This window comes from Haematobia irritans, chromosome 1 (assembly GCF_050003625.1).
Source record: "Haematobia irritans isolate KBUSLIRL chromosome 1, ASM5000362v1, whole genome shotgun sequence".
NCBI lineage: Eukaryota > Metazoa > Arthropoda > Insecta > Diptera > Muscidae > Haematobia > Haematobia irritans.
The window spans coordinates 236,330,166-236,346,310 of NC_134397.1; the positions used below are offsets into that span (position 1 = coordinate 236,330,166).

The window sequence follows — 16,145 nt, forward strand, 5'->3', positions numbered from 1 at the left end:
AAACTAATATTTCAAAGAGATTCGATGCTGTTGATTCTTAATAAATATATTCAATATATTAATAAAACATGTCTTTTATTGAAGATAAAATTGCTTATAGAAATAAATAAAATTGTATTTAAAAACGAAGGTTCTAATTATGAAGTAAAAGTTTTACCCCCATATTCATAAAAGTTAACGTCAACTTTAAACCTACTATTACCATACAAATTCCTTCCATAAACTTTTAATAAATTATTATGAATACAGGCATTAATGTGTAAGATTTGTCGAAATGAATGAAAAAATTTCAATAAAATCATTCCATATATGAATTCAAATTAGTTAAATTTTTTCATTCTGTAGTATAGTGGTATATAAATATAGGAAAATGTTAACTAATATATGGAATGCATTATTCCTAATTTCTACGAAAATCACATCGTTCAAACAAATAAAAATGTCTTTGGCGCTATACGAAGTTCAACTTTCTTCACAATGAGTTAATTTTAACTTAAAGAAGGGGTCACTTTTTTCTGGGTGTACTATGTTCGGGTTTTTCACCTAAACACAAAATAAAAAGTACAATTATATATATAAAGACGATTATATTTTGATCAAGTCTTGCCAAATAATGGATGGAAAAGATCCAAGGAATTGATTACAAATAATGTTATATTTCTAAATTAATTAATTAAAAAAAGTAACCATGAAAACAAACTGTTTTTCAGCTTGAAAACTGAACATAGTGCTCAGCTTAAGATTCGCACGAAAATTCCGTCGGCCGTCGTCGCTTTGCTGTGATCAAGGTTCTCCACTGTTAACCTGGAATCATACCGCAGTGGAGCGCAACTCCATCATAAAATCACCACTCGAAGCACAACTCTTCAAATCACCCTGGAGTTCAAATTCACCAACTCTCAACACAGGGAGCTCAACTTCACCACAAAATCCCCACTCGGAGCTCAACTTTTCTGGCCCAATCAAAGGAAAGCTCAACTCCACTATTATGAAGAATGGGAGATCAACTCCACTACTAAAGGGTGATTTGTTAAGAGCTTCATAACTTTTTTTTTTAAAAAAACGCATAAAATTTGCAAAATCTCATCGGTTCTTTATTTGAAACGTTAGATTGGTCCATGACATTTACTTTTTGAAGATAATTTCATTTAAATGTTGACCGCGGCTGCGTCTTAGGTGGTCCATTCGGAAAGTCCAATTTTGGGCAACTTTTTCGAGCATTTCGGCCGGAATAGCCCGAATTTCTTCGGAAATGTTGTCTTCCAAAGCTGGAATAGTTGCTGGCTTATTTCTGTAGACTTTAGACTTGACGTAGCCCCACAAAAAATAGTCTAAAGGCGTCAAATCGCATGATCTTGGTGGCGAACTTACCGGTCCATTTCTTGAGATGAATTGTTCTCCGAAGTTTTCCCTCAAAATGGCCATAGAATCGCGAGCTGTGTGGCATGTAGCGCCATCTTGTTGAAACCACATGTCAACCAAGTTCAGTTCTTCCATTTTTGGCAACAAAAAGTTTGTTAGCATCGAACGATAGCGATCGCCATTCACCGTAACGTTGCGTCCAACAGCATCTTTGAAAAAATACGGTCCAATGATTCCACCAGCGTACAAACCACACCAAACAGTGCATTTTTCGGGATGCATGGGCAGTTCTTGAACGGCTTCTGGTTGCTCTTCACTCCAAATGCGGCAATTTTGCTTATTTACGTAGCCATTCAACCAGAAATGAGCCTCATCGCTGAACAAAATTTGTCGATAAAAAAGCGGATTTTCTGCCAACTTTTCTAGGGCCCATTCACTGAAAATTCGACGTTGTGGCAGATCGTTCGGCTATTCATGATGAAATGTCAAAGCATACTGAGCATCTTTCTCTTTGACACCATGTCTGAAATCCCACGTGATCTGTCAAATACTAATGCATGAAAATCCTAACCTCAAAAGAATCACCCTTTACCTACCAAAATTTCCTTTTGGGGTGTAGATTAACTTCCACTCCGGAGCTTTTACCTGTGTGGCGCTGCAACTGACCAAAGTATATATATTCTTTATCATGAAGAAGTTCTAAGACGATATAACCATGTCCGTCTGTCTGTTGTAATCACGTTACAATCTTCAATAATGACGCAATCGTGCTAAAATTTGGCTCAGTTTCTTGTTTGTCTGCAAGCAGGTCAAGTTAGAAGATGGGCTATATGGGTCCATGTTTCGATATGACCCTCATGCAAACCGACACAGCTAGAGATATTTTGGGTCCATAAATAAGTGGGCCGAATATGATGTGAATCGGTCCATATAGAACGGTCTCCCGATTTGATATTTTGAGTGTATAGACATCCCAATTTTTATCCGATTTGTCTCGAAATCAAAATCTTTTTTTTTAGACCCATAAATAGGTGTGCCGAATATGGTGTGTGTCGGCCCATGTTTTGGTATATAGCATTTTCACCTCAAATGAAACCTTTTTCACTTCAAATGAATCCTTTTTCAAATCAAATGAGACATTTTTCAAATCAAATGAAACTTTTTTCAAATCAAATGAAATCTTTTACAATTCAAGTGAAACCTTTTTCAGACCAAATGAATCTCTAAAATCAAAGGAATTCTGTTTAATGATTGAATTTATAATTAGCCCGCAAAATTATTTTCGAAGGAATTACTATATCACTAAAAGCAAAAATACACTTTTTTGAAGAATTATTTCGTTGAAGAATTATGTGTTACTTTCTTATTTGTACACTCGCTTTGAAGAAGAATTATTTCATTGAAGAATTATTTCGTTGAAGAATTATGTGTTACTTTCTTATTTGTACACTCAACTGATTGTCCTGATTATCCAAGTCTTAATTTTTAATTGAATATATTTATGGTAAATTTTATTTAAAAATTTATTGGGATTTTTAATTAAATTAAAGTCATTTAATTAAAAATCGATGTCTAATATTCTCATAGGAAATTTCATCCAATTGAAAATCCACAAGTTAAAGTAACTATTGCAATTTTTCATACGAAATTTAAAAAATAAAACAAATTTCTTTGAAGTCAGTTGTAATCTAAGGGTTAGGTGACATTATAAGTCAAAATATTTTTTTTTGTGTACGGAAACTATATCCAAATCCGATTTTTTTTGGAAATTTTCATATCCCAACAAAAAAATACGGAAGTTCTTCCTAAGTCATTACCAGTAATGTACATCCAAAAATTGTTTTCTAGAGATAAAAATTCTTTGTTTTACTATGTTTTCGCAATGAATTCAAACACATTGAGGACAAAAAGATATGGAAATTTCCAAAAAATATTTTAAAAGTGTGCTGATCCATTTCTCGGCAGACGTGGAATGTGCGATCGAATATTTGTCAGCGTTAACTAAAACTCCTTTACGTAAAGATACAATTAGAAAACGTTAATATTTTTTTATGATTTTCCTTATTAGTTTTTCTTTAATGAAATCTAAAATACTGACATATAAAAGAACATTACACCCAGAAAAAAGTGTCTTCGAAACTAAAGGAAAAAATGTTCATCAATTTAGTTTAGCCATTTTATTTCCACTCAGTTAATATTTTGTGTGAAATAATAAAATTTACTTGTTTCAGTAAAAAATCCTAAACTGAAAGCAGTTAGGAATAGTTCATAAACTAGAATAGGGCATGGAATTTTACTAATACTGTTTTCTTCGCTGGGTATAAGAATTTACTACTGAACAAGAAAATTTTATTCACTGGTAACAAAGCATTCGTAAAAATAAACAAAAACCGAACTAAAACCAAGTTTCCTCAAATTTAGTAAGATTTCTTATAAAATGATAATTCTGACTTCCTTTATTATAGAAAGCTTATCATACATACGAATAACACTTGGCATAGAAAAATATTTTAGTTCATTCGTACTAAGAAGTATTCAATCCTTTCAAAACTTAAGGAAACACACTTGTTAGAATATAGGAAAATTTCCTACATTTCTTTTATCTACCTGTAATCGATACCTGTCTTTGATGTAATCGATATGTTTGCGCGTGGGTTGTTTTTTTAGTTGGAATCGCGTTGTTATGGTATACGGAGAGATTGTTAAAAAATAATATAGTAAAATAATATTATAAAAAACAAATAAAATATAGAAAATATTTGTTATTTTAAATTAGTGAGAAATATGTTCGTTTTTTGAAAATTGGTTTATAAAAAAGAAAACACCAACAGAATAACAACCCCTTCATTCAACTTCATTTTGGAATCTTCAATTAACAGGTAATATTCAGTGACGCTAACCTTTTGTGAAAAAATTGGTTTTGGATTTTTTTGTTTATATTTGTAGGTATTGAAATTGTAGAAGGTGGACAAAATTGCTAGGCAGCAAATTATTCAAAGTGAAAGGTACTACAAGAAGAAAAAATAATAATAATTAATATTTCAAGGCCAGTCGATGCTGTTGATTCTAAATAAATATATTTAATATATTAATAAAACATGTCTTTTATTGAAGAAAAAATTGCTTATATAAATACATAAAATTGTATTTAAAAACGAAGGTAAGCAGATCTAACTTTGAAGTAAAAGGTTTACCACAAATATGTAAGATTTGTCCAAATGAATGAAAAAAAGTTTAATAAAATCATTCCATATATGAATTCAATTCAGTTGAATTTTTTCATTCGGTAGTATAGTGGTACATAAATATAGGAAAATGTTAACTAATATACGGAATGCATTCTACCTAATTTCTACGAAAATCACATCATTCAAACAAATAAAAATGTCTTTGGCGCTATACGAAGTTCAACTTTCTTCACAATGAGTTCATTTTAACTTAAAGAAGGGGTCACTTTTTTCTGGGTGTATCATTGCGTTTTTGGCTACGTTTTTTTTTCGCTGGTCTTTTTTTTCAGTCTTAAAGTATAAATTGTTTCGTTTGTTTGTTTCCTTCATGTACACAGTAATTAAACCCCAACCATCAATGATCTAAATATGAATTCGAATAAAAATCTGAATCAATATTTCATTAAAAATTCAAGATTCATTTGATTTGAAAAAAGTTTCATTTGAAATGAAAAAGGTTTCATTTGATTTGAAAAAGGTTTCATTTGATTTGAAAAAGGATTCATTTGGTTTGAAAAGAATTAATTTGATTTGATAAAGGTTTCATTTGATTTGAAAAAGGATTTATTTGGTTTGAAAAAGGTTTCATTTGAAGTGAAAATGCTATATATGTTTGCTTGGGAGAGTATCATCAAATATAAATTTTCAAGTAACCCATTACCACCCGAACAAAAAAAAATTGGAAGTCCTTCCAAAGGCACAACTTTAAAAGCATTTCCAGAAGATGCACTCCCAATTATGTTATTTATTTTAACTACCCAGGAAGTTATTTTAATTCAATTTTTTATAACTTGGTTTTTTCATACTTTTAATGGGTAATTTTAACTTTTTTTGTTTCAAATAGCTTAAAAACATAGTAAGAATTCATAAAATGGTACAAATCATTTAAATTTTGTCGAAAAAAATGCAAAATCTAATCTAAATAAAATTGTGAATTTTTGAAAATATTTGAGGTCAAACGTTTCCGACAAGCGTTAGAATCCATTACAAATTATAAAAAATTATGAAAATTATTTATTTGACAAAATATCACATCATTTTTTTATTTACATCCAAAACATTGAATTCGGATCACACCCAAAGAAGTGATGCAAATTCAGTGCAACGGCTGTTGAAATGGAGGACTTCTGTCCTATGACAAGCCCATGTTAAATTCATCGCTTCTGCGTCAATTTTGCACCACTTCCGGATCCAAAAAGAACATTTTCATAACTTTTTGGCGACGCTTTTTTTGCTGGGACGAAGAGTTTTCAAAGGCAACTATTATATTTGATTCATGGTGATGGCTACTTAAGATTCGGCCCTGACGAACGAAAGTTTGTACACTCATAGAAAAAAGTCTGCTAAAAACAGCAGTCGATGTCTGCTGTTATATTTTTGTAATTCAGGGCCTACTGAACAACAATTTATAAAATTTTTAGGTTATAAATTTTTCCCCAAAGCAGAACCAAGAAACAAAAGTAGTTTTTGGTATATTTTTGCACTGTAATATGCTTACTAGCTCCTAAATACGATCAGCAAACATTTTGTTTGCTGTTATGCCTCAATTCGATAAATATTCATGTTTTTGGTCAATTACTATAGATATTCGTAAAATATTGTTTTAATTATGTTAGGATAGCTCCTAAGTCGACATTTTTATTTGTTTTAGCCAAAACAAAACATGTTTTGGTATAATCGAGCTTCAAAAATAGCAGGAAATGTTTGCTATTTCAGCAAACAGAGACTGCTGTCCCTTTTTCAGCAGACTTTCTACTATTTTAGCAGACTTTTCTGCTGTCCCTACTAACAAATTTCTTTGGGTGTATATACACACTTCTTGTTGTTGGCATAGATGAACAACAGATGTTCTAAAAAAATGTAAAAAAAAGTCACTCAACCATAAACCGTACCAATTATCATTATTCTACACAGAAAAAAAGAACTATCTCACCCGAAAATTTAACTAAAGTGTAGTCCACATTTTAAGATTTCCACAAAGCGTTGTTAAAACTAGGAACATTTAATGGGCTGGTGTACTTTTTAACTGCAGTTCACGAAGAAGATAAAATTAAACATTAGTTTAACTGCGGATTTGTTTGTGTGTAGGGAACCACCCTAATGTAATGGTTAGCGTGCCCGCCATGCATACATTGGGTAGAAAGTTTTCCAGTTTGCCACCACAGAATTAATTAGACATGAAAACTATATTTGATTAAAAATCTAATCTCTTCAACATTTTCACATTGATTGCAAAAGTCAGTTGGACTTCACCTCCTTTATCAATTAATTTTTTTATTGGTTCAATTATAAAATGCATACACAGAAAAAATATCACCAAAATATTTCCAATCAAAAAGTTGATTAAAGTTGAAAATTTGTTCAATTAATAAATTTATTGCTACAATTGGCTTTATAATCAAGATAGAAAAACTAAGTTAATTAAGTCAATGATTGAAAATTTTAAAAATTTTCAATTAAAAAAATAATTGAGGCAATTAACTTTTTAATCAAAAACGGAAGACTAAGTCATGGACATTTCTTTTTTTAATTTTTAACAAAAAATGTATTTCAAACTAAAAACACTAAATAGTTAAAAACATAAAATAGCTAAGTTTTTAATAAAAAAAAAATAATTGCAAACAAAAAAATTGTTTTCTGATTCAATCACAAAATTAATTGATCCAATTAATTTTTGAAGAAATTTCAATCGCAGAAATGATAGTATCAATTAAAAAATTAATTGAAAGTCAATTAAAAAATTAAATGATACTATTAATTTTTGTGATTGATTTTCGTTTCAATTAAAAAATTTGTGGAATCAATTAAATTTTTAATTAAATATATTTTTTTTTAACTCAAGACTTTAATTGGAAAATTTTTCGTACAATTTTTTTTCTGTGTGGATTTTGCAATCAACATCAATTAAATTTTTAATTGAATCAATTAAAGAATTAATTGAATCAATTAAAGAATTAATTGCATCAATTAAAGAATTAATTGAAATTTGCAAATGAAATCAATCAATTTTTAATCAATTAAAACTGTGATTGATATTATCATTTTCGTGATTGAAGACATTTCAACCAAAAAATTAATTGGATCAATTAATTTCTTGATTGAATCAGAGAAAATTTTTGTGTGTATGATTTAGCACTTTCTGATGTGTCTTTCGATTATAATTGTTTTTCCATGGATTTGAGTAGAAAATTTAGTATAAATATATAAACTAATAATTTCAAATATATTTTTAATTCGAAATATATTTTTATGTATTTAGTATGTTAATTGGGATAATTAATGTTTTAATTAATTAGTAATTAATATTTATATAATTTATAAATTACTTTTTTAAATGATTTTATTTTCTTAATTGATCAAGTTTTCAATTTCAATCCACTTTTTAATTGGAAATATTTTGGATGTATTTTTTTCTGTGTAGCGAGTAAGGGCGGTGTTATCCGTATCTCTTTATATTCCATTTCGTTGTTGCCAAATAAAAAATCGAAAGACACATCCATCCATCTGTTTCCCCTTTCTTTGCCATTACATACAAACCAATATGAGTTTGCTGTTAACACCGACGATTTGATGATGCATAATAAAAACCCATACATACATATGATTTATTTGGAATTATTTCCATTAAAATTTGTATTAACTTTATTTATTTTGAAATTGAATTGAATTTTTGCAAATTTTTATTTTATTTTGGTTGTTCATATTTTGCCCCTTTTGATTATATACCAATAATTAATTCTTTAGTGATGTTGTGTGCATGTTCTTATTGGGAATGTTCTGGTTTGTTTTTTTTTTCATCTCAAAACAAAAGCAACAAAAACAAAGGATACATGCCAGTTAGGCAGGGTGTGTGTTTTGTATGTGTAGAGAGGCAGGGGTGCGTGTGTCTATTTATTGTTTATTGCATCAAAAGCTTTTTTTATAAACTTAAACAAAAATTCAAAGAAGGTTAATTATCTCAGTGTAAATGACATGTCATCATTATATTTTATGTTCAAACATCTACTATAGATAATTAATAATTGTATTATTATTACTTTGTTTTTCAATTTCAAGTAATTTTTTTTTTGTAATTTTTATGATGGTTAAATTACTTCATTGTTTGTTGTAGATATATTAAGCATATAGTGAAAAATTAAAAAAAAAAATATTACAGCTACTCTTCTATGCCTAGGCCACAGAAATAGTGTCCAAACTACCACAGAGAAGCTTTGGAATACAATACAGGTCCTAGTAAGGGCGCTTTTTCCAAATCCTTTCACAATTTTTTTGAGAACAAAATTTTCCTTTCCTTTCCATTCCATTCGGCGGCCTTGGGCGATTCTGGATTCATCTTCGTGCACTCCTTGAAACTACTTCACATCACAGCAAATATGTATTAATATTCCCCAAAAAAGAACAAAAACAATAATTAGTTTATACTTATTAATTGAATAACTTGTTATAAGCGAGTTTAACAGGCACAGCCCCCTTCGGGATCCTTTTGCTCGTTCTGTTGTCCCAATTGTATATCTTGCATAGCATCGGAAGGTTTATTATCGGCTGCCGAGTCCATACCCGGCAATGCAGCAGCCACGCGTCGGAATAGTAATTTCACATTATAGCCAGACTTGGCACTTGTTTCAATGAACATGACATTCAATTCCTTAGCCTTGCGTTCACCTTCTTCGGTGGAGACCAGACGTTTATCGGCCAAATCGGTTTTGTTACCCACCAACATGATAATGACATCACTACCTCTTTCGGTGCGAACATCATCGATCCATTTAGAGGTTTGATAAAACGAATTGGTATTGGTAATGTCATAGACCACAACGGCCACTGTTGAATCACGTATGTAAGAGGGAATCAACGAACGAAAACGTTCCTGACCTGCCGTATCCCATAGCTGTAAACGCACTGTACGATCCTCTAAATACATGGTCTTCGATAGGAAATCAATACCAATGGTGGCCTGATAGGTGTTGTCAAAGCTGTCGTACATGAAACGAGTGATGAGTGATGTTTTTCCAACACTTTGCTCCCCCAGGAATACCAGCTTGAATTTACGCAAGGGATTACCAAAATCTCCAGATGACATAGTTGCCTGTGGCAATGGTGAGTGGGGATTGGGCGACATTTCTGCTACGGTTTTGTTTTCTGTGTGTGTAAAATAACTAATATGTATTAACTTTTTCGTTTTGTTATGATTTTGTTAAGAATTCAAATTTGTTTTTAACTGCTACTACAAATTTTATTTTTTTTTTCTTGTTTTCCAAGTCGAAATTATAATTTTTTTTCTATGAAAAAATTTTCTCTGCTTATAGATTTTTCAAGGAGTTTGCTGACCTCTTACGTTTGACGTTTATCCAAATGTATTACTGGTTATGACTGTGTATAAAATGTGAATAACGATGGGAAGAAATGAAGAAACAGGATAATGGAATGTGAAATTCCCTTTGGGGTGTGTTTTATATTGTGTCAATGCATTGGCTATCAATTGTAACGACAACAAAACATTTACCACTATTGTGAATATATAAATGGGAGTAACGGTAATGATAGAATGTCATGTGAATTAGATGTGAATGTAGATTGGCAATGCCCAATTTGAAAGAGTATGAATTACATTCTAATGAAAATATGGAATATAAAGGTGAATACTAAGTTCGAGTTTAGCCGCTAAAGTGAAAACTGAATCAGTTGAAAAGGCATAAAATTATACATATTTTTTTTCAAATTTTATTATAACTTGGTTTTTTCGCAAAGTTTGCATTCCTTAAAGTGGATTACAAAAGAAAAATAATCGTGAGAAAAATGACGATTTTAGCGGCTAAAGGTCGGTATTAAGTTCGAGTTTAGCCGCTAAAATCGTAATTTTTTCACAATTACTTTTCTTTAATAATCCATTTTAAGGAATAAAAATTTGCTTTGGGCTATTCCCCATCAAGTTATAATGAAATCTGCAACAAATATGTATAATTTTATGCCTTTTTTTTTAATGATTTAGTTAAGCAATATACATAAAAAAAATACATTTTATTCATTCTATCAGGGACATAGGATGTGTACATAGAATCTCCATCCACCGCCATGCAACGTAGTTGGGCAAATGATTTACCCAAGTCACATTTAAAATTGTTCGTATACAGTCTTTGACCTCATCCTTGAGAGTTAATGATTCCATTCTAGAGTCTATCGTCTTTCGAAAGGTGTGTCCCAGCCAGTTCTACCTTCTTCTTTTATTTGTATGCTAATAATGTCTTTGCAATTTGAAGAAATTCCTCGTTGGTAACAAAGGCCTGCAGAAGCCTATTCGAAGTAATCGATGTTCTAGTGAAGGCAATACACTCCACGAATACTTCAAATCAAAAACAATGGAAGATGAAGACGGGAAAATGGGCGACGTCATACCAAAAGTTACATTTACGGTGTTCGATACATACACGTTCGTTCATTTTTAATTTGCAATATTTTTTGTTAAAAACTCACAAATGATGTTAAATTTTGTGTAAATAATAATGCGAAACTTTTGACCGATTGTTCTACGTCATTCCCTGATATAAATTTCTTTTTATTCTTACTTTAATTTGTGGAACAAAAAATTATAAACGACACGTTTGCATCGAACGCCGTCAATGGTTTGATACCCTCTGCTGCCATTTTCCCATCTTCATCTTCCATTGTTTTTGCTTCAAATACTTCGATTAATAAATAAAACAAAACCACTGTAAAGCGATTACAGTGTCAAGCATTGCAGAGCCATCACATTCAAAAGGAATCGTTTTACAGTTCTTTTCAATATTTTGGTTTTGAAGTAATCGTCACGATACGAGTAAATCAAAACATTTTTAGTGAAGATAGAATACTTTGCTTTAGCAACGACGAAACTTCGTATGAGACACGAAGTAACTATCAAACAAAAGGCAAACACAATCGTCGATCAGTTGATTGGCAGAAGTCAATGAATGCAGGCTGTGAGCGCGTTTGTGCTTTTTATTGTATGTGCCAACAATAAACAAAATAGGAATGGTGTGTATGTGTGTATAGCATACTCTTATAGTTGAGAAAACGAAATAACTTCATCTACACAGAAATGGAAATTATAAAACGAATGGATTTGGAATTCCGATTACATTCGAATACTTCAAAACATTGTTGGGTGCTTGCTTTACTGGGTTCTATTTGTTTTGGTTCACAATGTGCAAGGTTTCTATTTCACTCGTTTGAGAAATGGACACTGAAGTTACTACTCGAATTGTGTGGCGTGTGTTTGAAGTATTCGCTTGTGTATTCGTTGCAGAGATGTCGACTCGACATCTCAAATGTCGACGATGGTGCAAATATAGTTTTATGTTTATACACTAAAAACACTTTCATTTTTTTTAATAGGCTTATTAGTAAGGATGCTAAAGCACGTAATTGAAGCATGTACGTATAATTTAGTTCTATACTGTAAACTGCGTTGCCAAGCACATAGTTATTGCTTTTCTTAGCAATGCCATTAGCCTACTTCAATTTCCGGTTTATGATTTCCGTAGCCTTTCTTTTAAACACAAACAAACAGGTTTTAAACTTATTTTGTACATACAAGTAAGTAATTCTAAATTATAACAAATCGGTATTGTAAAATCATGAACGAATTTAATGCTACAATTAAAAGTATTACCAATTGACATTTGCAGCAACTGCGCACTGGCATCTAATATTGACATTTAGCAATGACGGTAAATCCTTCTTATTCTCACGAGAGAGAGAGCGAGAAAGGGACTTGCATATATTGATTTTCGAAATAAAAACAAAACAAACTATACACACAACTTGTACTAGGGGAAATCTTAAAACTCATTAACATATTCCATGTAATTCCCAACAGGCAATCTTCCTACCCTATTACATAGTATAGTTGTACAATCATCATCCATCAAAATTTAAGCACAAAAGCTATTGAATGCTCATTGAATCCTATAGAGATTATATTGTTGAGTTTGTGACACAGTGCAGCATGAAACGCCAGAATGTTCGGACCCTCTCATTGGTGGTTTGTACATTCACCTATTTGCTAATTGGAGCTGCCGTCTTCGATAGTTTGGAATCGGATTTTGAATCAAAGAGATGGGATTTTCTTCAGGCGGTCAAGAATAACTTCATGAAGAAATACAATGTGTCCACGGAAGATTTGCGTATGATGGAGATCGTTATAATCGAAAATAAACCACACAAAGCTGGCCCACAATGGAAGTTTGCTGGAGCATTTTATTTCGCCACGGTGGTCTTGGCTATGATAGGATATGGCCATTCCACCCCAGTGACAATAGGAGGAAAGGCTTTTTGCATGGCCTATGCAATGGTATGGATGGAAATAAGTTATTCTCATACTGATTTAGATACTAAGTACTTCATTTCGCCCCCTCCCTAGGTTGGTATTCCTTTGGGTCTTGTTATGTTCCAAAGTATTGGTGAACGTTTAAATAAATTTGCATCTGTGATTATACGAAGAGCTAAACGTTATATGCATTGCAGTCATACAGAGGCAACGGAAATGAATCTTATGTTAGCCACGGGAATGCTATCATCAATTATAATTACAACCGGCGCCGCTGTATTCTCCCGGTATGAAGGCTGGAGCTATTTCGATAGCTTCTACTATTGTTTTGTTACCTTGACTACCATAGGATTTGGAGATTATGTGGCTCTACAAAATGACCAAGCTTTGATGAATAAACCCGGCTATGTAGCTCTGAGTTTAGTCTTTATTCTATTCGGTTTGGCTGTAGTAGCTGCCAGTATTAATTTATTGGTTTTACGTTTTATGACCATGTAAGTATTTCGCCGAAAAAGATTTGGTTCCCTTTTCATATGCCTATTCTGTTTGTTTGTATGAATAGGCAAGCTGAAGATGCCAAACGTGATGAACAGGATGCCCAAAATTTAGCTGCTGCTAGTCAACCCGTCACATTCGATACGGAACATAATTACAATATACATGGCAAACTATTGAATGGATCCAATTATATGACAGAATATGATGAAACTGCTTCAATATGTTCCTGTACATGTTTGGGTGGCACACGCTGTATGAATCACGAGACATTCGCCGATCCGGATTTTCGTCCTACCGATATTATTGCCAGTACTATTAGCCTTAAGAGAGCTTCAGTTTGATATCAATCCCTGCCTGAGTTGGCGGATTGTGATTGTTATCGTCGAATGTCATTATCGTCCCATTGTTATTTGAATTGTTGTGCCAAAAATGAGACGTCAAAATCATCAGAGTTCATTGGTTATCGTATCCTAAATTATACTTCCGATAGTCCCAGTCCTTACAGTACTCCTTAAGCCAAAACAAAAAAACAATTACATTTATTTAAGAAAAAGATAACAAAATTTGTATTTCTCTACCAAGAGAAGGGAAACACATACACACAAAATAAAAAATGGAATTCTGGTAATGTATTCTTCCACATATACATTGAATTGAAATACAAAAAAAAAAATCTTAATAAAACAAGGACTTTTTTACTTAGCTAGTACGGATGCTGCTTAGAGAAGCTTAAGGTGTTGTGGCTTTAACACAACAGATTACTAGTGGGCGTCTCTATCTATATACAGTGAAGACTTTCAAACATGGATGCGCTGAAGAATATACAGTTTCCTGCAGACGTTTAAAATTAAGCTCTCATAAGTGGGAGCCCGCTTTGCATACATAGGGTCGTAAGTTAAACCCCAGCTTCGAGTGATCACCAACAAGTTTTTCGTCGGTAGATTATTCTCTCTCAGTAATGCTGGTGAAATCTCTGAGTGTTGCAAAGCTCCTCTAAGTGGTTTCACCACAATGTGGGCTCGGATATAAAAAAAGAGGTCATTGTCATTGAGCTTAACATAGAATTGGGTAGTAGCACTCAGAGAGAAGTTCACCACTGTGGTATCACAATGAACTGAATAGTCTAAGTGAGCCTGAAATATCGGACTGCCACTATACCTAACCCAGCCTAGCTGGACACCTCCCAAATGTGGACAAAATTTAGGCGACCGTTGGTGTCCACTTCTGAGAGGTTTCACAATATATATAAAATACGAGTTATGTTTACTTGTTTGTATGATCCGGATAAGAGTGGCTGAATCAATTTACTAGAAATTTTCAGTTGAACGTAGAGGGTAAAGGGTGGGAAACCACCCCCCCCCCCCCAAGTCGGACTTTTTGAAAATTGGTCTAGACGAAGATTCCTAACTTTATTTCTCGATATTTGGTTTGGGGGGACCTTCCCTTTGCCACATTTTTAAGAACAGTAAAAAAAAAACTAAACATCGCCCATTTACTTGAAATTTACATATGCCTGTGACCTCCGCCATGAAGAAGGTTAGGTATAGTGGCACCCCGATATTTCAAGCTCACTTAGACTATTCAGTCCATTGGACTTCCCTCTTACACACACATTTTTTTTCTGATTCAATCACCAAATTAATTGATCCAATTAATTTTTTAATTGAATTTAAACATTTTCAATCTTTGACCTAGCTGACTTAAAGTGTTTAGTTTGACTAAGTTAAAGTTAAAAGGTAATTGGAGCTAATTACAAAATCAGCTCCAATGAAATTTTTAATTGAAATATCACTGAATGTATCACTTATTGATTTATTTATATATAAATATATATTACTTAGGTATATAGTTGCTTTGTAATACGTTATTGGTCAATAGGCCTTTGTATTATAATGAATAAATAAATAAATATTATGGTAAAGTTTTTTTCTGTGTACCCAGATTTTTTCCAATATTACTTTATCTCTGGTTATTATTTATTTATCTTCCAATTTATAGGTATTTTGATTTTCAGTTCTGGCTTCAGATTTTACAGAAAAACATTTTGTAAAACTCCGTTGCAATGTTTTAGATGCAGCAAAACTTGATTTCGTAGAATTCGTCAACATTTTAAGATTTTAGAATTTTTTCTAGTTGTATCTTAAAAGATACAGTGCGCATTTAAGGGTTAAAAAGGAAAAAGCTGGGTTATCGATTAGTTTGAAATATAAAGGTCACCTGCGTCGGAGACATGAGGAGAAGGGTGTATTACATTACAGGGACTTCCCCTGGCCATTATCTTTTAAACTTTTATTGAAGGTAATCCAGCGCTAAAAACTGGGTAACGCATTGTCGAAACCATTTTCTTCAAATTACCTACTTCATATTTTATGAAACCTTTATTACAATTTTTATCAACATTTCATCAAATGTCGGTCGGAGATATTTCAAAACAAAAATACATGAAGCTCTCACACGAACGAATTCTCTCTTAAAAGCAAATGGAAGAAAAAAATTGTTTAGAACTGGGCTTTATCTTCTTCCTTAACCTCAAAAAAGCCGTGATCAATCCCACCTATATGAATTTCGAAGATAACTTCAAATCCTTTGGAATTTTTTCCAGAAGGATTATTTTATTATCTTATTCTTCGAAATATTCTGTGAAGGAAATTGATATTTTTTAATAAATAGTATCTCTTAATCAAACAAAAACCACAGGAAGGCGAGCAAAGCGGGCCAAGAACGACTAGTGACAAATAAGAACACAGCATACA

At 32.2% G+C, this 16,145-nt stretch overlaps 2 protein-coding genes across 4 annotated transcripts; one reads left to right on the forward strand and one right to left on the reverse strand.

The window, feature by feature from the left end:
• Positions 1–8,188: 8,188 nt before the first annotated feature.
• On the reverse strand, positions 8,189–10,056 carry LOC142228472 (ras-related protein Rab6-like). The gene is made up of 2 exons (XM_075298938.1): positions 9,918–10,056; positions 8,189–9,728 (listed from the first exon to the last, which is right to left on the reverse strand). The coding sequence occupies exon 2, from the start codon at positions 9,706–9,708 to the stop codon at positions 9,043–9,045; it is 666 nt and encodes a 221-aa protein (XP_075155053.1). The 5' UTR covers positions 9,709–9,728; positions 9,918–10,056; the 3' UTR covers positions 8,189–9,042.
• A 1,388-nt stretch (positions 10,057–11,444) lies between these two features.
• Task7 (TWIK-related acid-sensitive K[+] channel 7) lies at positions 11,445–14,079 on the forward strand. 3 transcript variants are annotated; one of them, XM_075299106.1, is made up of 4 exons: positions 11,445–11,600; positions 12,445–12,918; positions 12,988–13,388; positions 13,457–14,079. In XM_075299106.1, the coding sequence occupies exons 2-4, from the start codon at positions 12,520–12,522 to the stop codon at positions 13,731–13,733; spliced, it is 1,077 nt and encodes a 358-aa protein (XP_075155221.1). In that variant the 5' UTR covers positions 11,445–11,600; positions 12,445–12,519; the 3' UTR covers positions 13,734–14,079. The 3 variants fall into 3 exon arrangements, with proteins under 3 accessions (XP_075155221.1, XP_075155281.1, XP_075155150.1); XM_075299166.1 differs by having other exon boundaries at positions 11,533–11,604; XM_075299035.1 differs by lacking the exon at positions 11,445–11,600 and adding an exon at positions 12,030–12,161 and having other exon boundaries at positions 12,254–12,918.
• The last annotated feature ends 2,066 nt before the right edge of the window (positions 14,080–16,145 follow it).